General features: G+C 38.1%; 1 protein-coding gene across 1 annotated transcript; it reads right to left on the minus strand.

Annotated features, from left to right (window-relative positions):
• Positions 1-1,241: 1,241 nt before the first annotated feature.
• On the minus strand, positions 1,242-2,174 carry LOC114710141 (olfactory receptor 1013-like). The gene has a single exon (XM_028894229.1). The coding sequence runs from the start codon at positions 2,172-2,174 to the stop codon at positions 1,257-1,259; it is 918 nt and encodes a 305-aa protein (XP_028750062.1). The 3' UTR covers positions 1,242-1,256.
• Between the last annotated feature and the right edge of the window lie 1,671 nt (positions 2,175-3,845).

Raw genomic sequence — 3,845 nt, forward strand, 5'->3', positions numbered from 1 at the left:
TACTATTAATGGAAAAACAAGATCATGAATTTGAAAGAGAGTGAGGATAGGTACATGGGAGACATGGAGGAAGAAAAGGAGATGTGGAGAAATGATGTAAATATATTATAATCTCAAGAAATAAAAGAAATAATTTCTTTAAAAATGTGGTCACAACCATTTATAGGGTTCCATTAAAATGTTCCTATGAAATCCATTACTATATGAAAATAGAAAGGAAAAAGTAAATTCTAAAATACTTAGTTTATAAAAATTTGTATGTCTGAAGTACAGCTATGGAATCCAGTTATTTTAAGAATTTAAACTTTGCCACTTGAACAAGCAAATTCCCTGAAGAGTTTATCCTAAAATTTCAAATCAGTGTAGAAGATTCCTCTGAATACTTCAAGGTTATAAACATTTCACATAAAGCATGAAGGAGCTTACCATAGTCTTAGATGTGTTCTAAAAAGTTAGTGCCATGAACTCAACCACAGTTTGGCTATACTTATCTTTCTGCATTCTTAGATTTATTAGGGTTTATAAATGGTACTGGAGCCAAGGTTCTTTTTCCATATAGAAAGAAAATGAGCATACATCTTGCTCAGCCATGCTTAGAGTATCTGAATATTTTCTGATCTGTATTTAGAGAAGGGAACTTACTTGTTTCTCAAGTGATTAGAACCAAGTCTTTGTACATGGTATATTGAGAAACCCTGACTCCAAGGCGGGGGGTGGGGGGTGGGATATGGGTTTCTGATACAGATACTTTTAAGAATACATTTGTTATGTTAGTTTTAGTTTTGGAACTAGTAATTTTCCTCTAGAATGGTAAATTTTCTAGTTTTGCTCATATAGTAAGGTAAATGAATATATTAGAAATACTGGTTTCTAGTCATAGGAAAATAGTGAAATTAACTCAATACATTGTTCTCATTCAGGGCAAATAATTGTGTGCATACTGTTCTCCATGTACTAATCAACCAGATTTTCTGCTACAGTAGTGAGCTCTCACTCTTCAAAGCTGGACAATGAATGTTTGATAATGCAGTGTTTTGTTTGTAGTCTAAGATAATGTGACAACAACACAAGCCTGCATATTTTATAATTAAGTATTATCACATACATTAACCTACTTTCTGTAGTAGGTCTCCTGAAATATCATACAGGAATGGTGGAAATACTTATATTGTGGGTGAGATCAGCAGCATCCTTACCAAAACTCATGTAAGCACATTTCATGTTCTCAGTGCTTCTCATAAGGGAATGGTCTTGATTTACTTAAAGAGTTTATTCAGAGCCTCTTTCACATCCTTATTCCTCAAGCTGTATATCAAAGGATTCAACATGGGGAAAACCACTGTGTAAAATGTTGAAACAATTTTGTCTGTATCTAAAGAATAGTTGGTGCGGGGGCGAGAGTAGATGTAAAGAATTGAGCCATAGTACAAGGTCACAGAGATGAGGTGGGAGGAACAGGTGGAGAAGGCCTTGAGGCGGCCCTGGGTAGATCGGATTCTCAGGATGGTGCCAATGATGAAGAGATAGGAGGCCAGGATTAGGGCAATGGGCGTCATGACATTGGAGGTCAGAAGGAAGTACATCAGGGCCTGGTATCCATCCTTCCCACCACAAGCCAGCTGCACCAAGGGGAGCAAATCACAGAAAAAGTCATCAATGACATTGTCATTACAGAAGTCAAAGGTAAAAGTTTTCTTGGTGATGATGGAAGAGTTAATAAAGCCACCCATGTAAGAGGCTGCTACAAAAAATGCACATAGTTTGATGGACATGGCCTGAGAATAAAGCAATGGCTTTGAGATGGCTACATAGCGGTCATATGCCATAGCAGCCAGCAGGTAACACTCACTATAGTCCAATCCAGCTGAGAAGAAAAACTGAGCCACACAGCCAGCAAAGGAGATGCTCTTGTCTTCAGAGATACAGATCACTAGGATCTTTGGAGTGTAGACAGTGGACAACCAGAGATCAAGAAAAGACAGATTTCCAATGAAGAAATACATGGGTGTATGCAGTCTGGAGTCATTGCAGATCAACACGATGAGAATGCTGTTTCCTAACACAGTCAATGTGTACATGATGAGAAACATCACAAACAGGACCAGTTGCATGACAGGGTCAGAGGTGAATCCCAAGAGGATGAACTCAGATACTGTGTGGTTGCTCCTCTCCATGGATATAAAGATTTTCACCTTAGCAGACAAAAAAGGAGAATGTTTTCTAATGACTGCGCTGAAAAAAAATTAGCAAAAGGGTAAATCAGACTATTCCTCCTGGTAATCATGGAAATCTCAGATGCAACACTCTAAGGGTTCATTTAGAAATAATTTTTATTTAGTAGGCAAATAAAACTTCTGGAAAATGTTTTTTCGTGTCTATGGTCATTAAAAACTAGATGAGTAGTTTACACTCAACTCATATTCATGTTATTAAATATCATTCTTAATAATCAGATTTATTTCTGAGTAAAATACACAAAGACATGATGTAGCATGAAGGCTGTCAGAATCTTACTTCACTACAAATGCAGTGGCCTCATGTGGCTAAATACATAATTACATTTGAGTCTCCTCTGACTTGATTTTTATAGTATTTGACATGATTGTCATTACTTTCTGCCGGAAACCAAACTATTTGTCAGATCACCGGCTTCTCATAGCTGCCTGAGTTGCTTTTCTCCTCCTTTTACTGCATCCTCTTAGTATCATTATGCCAACTTTTCAATTTTAAAGAGACACATGAGTCAACTCCTCTCCTTCACATTTCCATCAGTCCTTGGTGAATACATCCTGATGACTTTAAATGCTCAACACATGTGAAGGATTTTTTTTTTTTTTTTTTGGTTTTTCGAGACAGGGTTTCTCTGTGTAGTTTTGCGCCTTTCCTGGAACTCGCTTTGGAGACCAGGCTGGCCTCGAACTCACAGAGATCCGCCTGCCTCTGCCTCCCGAGTGCTGGGATTAAAGGCGTGCGCCACCACCGCCCGGCGCATGTGAAGGATTCTTATTGCTATATTTCTTGATTGTGTTTCTTCCATACACTTTAGGTACTTGAGTTCAAATGCAACTTAATATCCTTAATAGGAGGTCATCTGAGAATGCGATGAAAGGGCAGTTTTGTGCATTGTCTCTTCCCCACTTTCTACACTGAGGAGAGAGGCATTATTTCCCATTGCAGAAATTCATTCAGTCATATTCTCTACTGAGCTCTAGCTTCACACTGCCTCTGATTACTTACCAAAATGTACCCACTATCTAGCCAGTTTTCCACTGCTCTAACATATGCCTCCTCCATGAAGTCACTGTTGTTATTTTTAACCTGTATTATTTTGGAAGTCTACATGCAATCACATACCTTTGTGTTCACCTGAGTTGAGTCAACTTGGCATCCAGAGTAGTTATGTGTAAATGTTATCATGGTTCTAAACAGTTTATAATTTTGTTCTAAACACTTGAGTCATTTTTCAGCCTATTCTGAGAAATGTTCACAATCTTCCCAAAGGTGCTGAGGCCATATGTTTGTTCCTGGCCCCATTACTGCTCTGCTTAGGACCCCACACACTTCTATCCATCCCTGCCGTTACCCTCTTTTTGCCCTTGAATAGGACGTGTTCAATACATTCTTAGGTGTCCCTACCTGTTGTTGAAATGCTTGTCCTTCCTGTACCTTTATGGGTCTAACTTTCATAGTTCAGTTTTTAATATATTCTCAAATGACTTTTTAAGATACGTATTATTCAAGCAGTCCACTGCAATCTATCCCCTGACCCTTCTCCTATCCCTTTCTAATCTGTTCTCACCTGACCACCAACAGTTATTTAATATCAATATCCCATTAATTTAATT

The sequence above is a fragment of the Peromyscus leucopus genome, chromosome 4 (genome assembly GCF_004664715.2).
Source record: "Peromyscus leucopus breed LL Stock chromosome 4, UCI_PerLeu_2.1, whole genome shotgun sequence".
Classification (NCBI taxonomy): Eukaryota; Metazoa; Chordata; class Mammalia; order Rodentia; family Cricetidae; genus Peromyscus; species Peromyscus leucopus.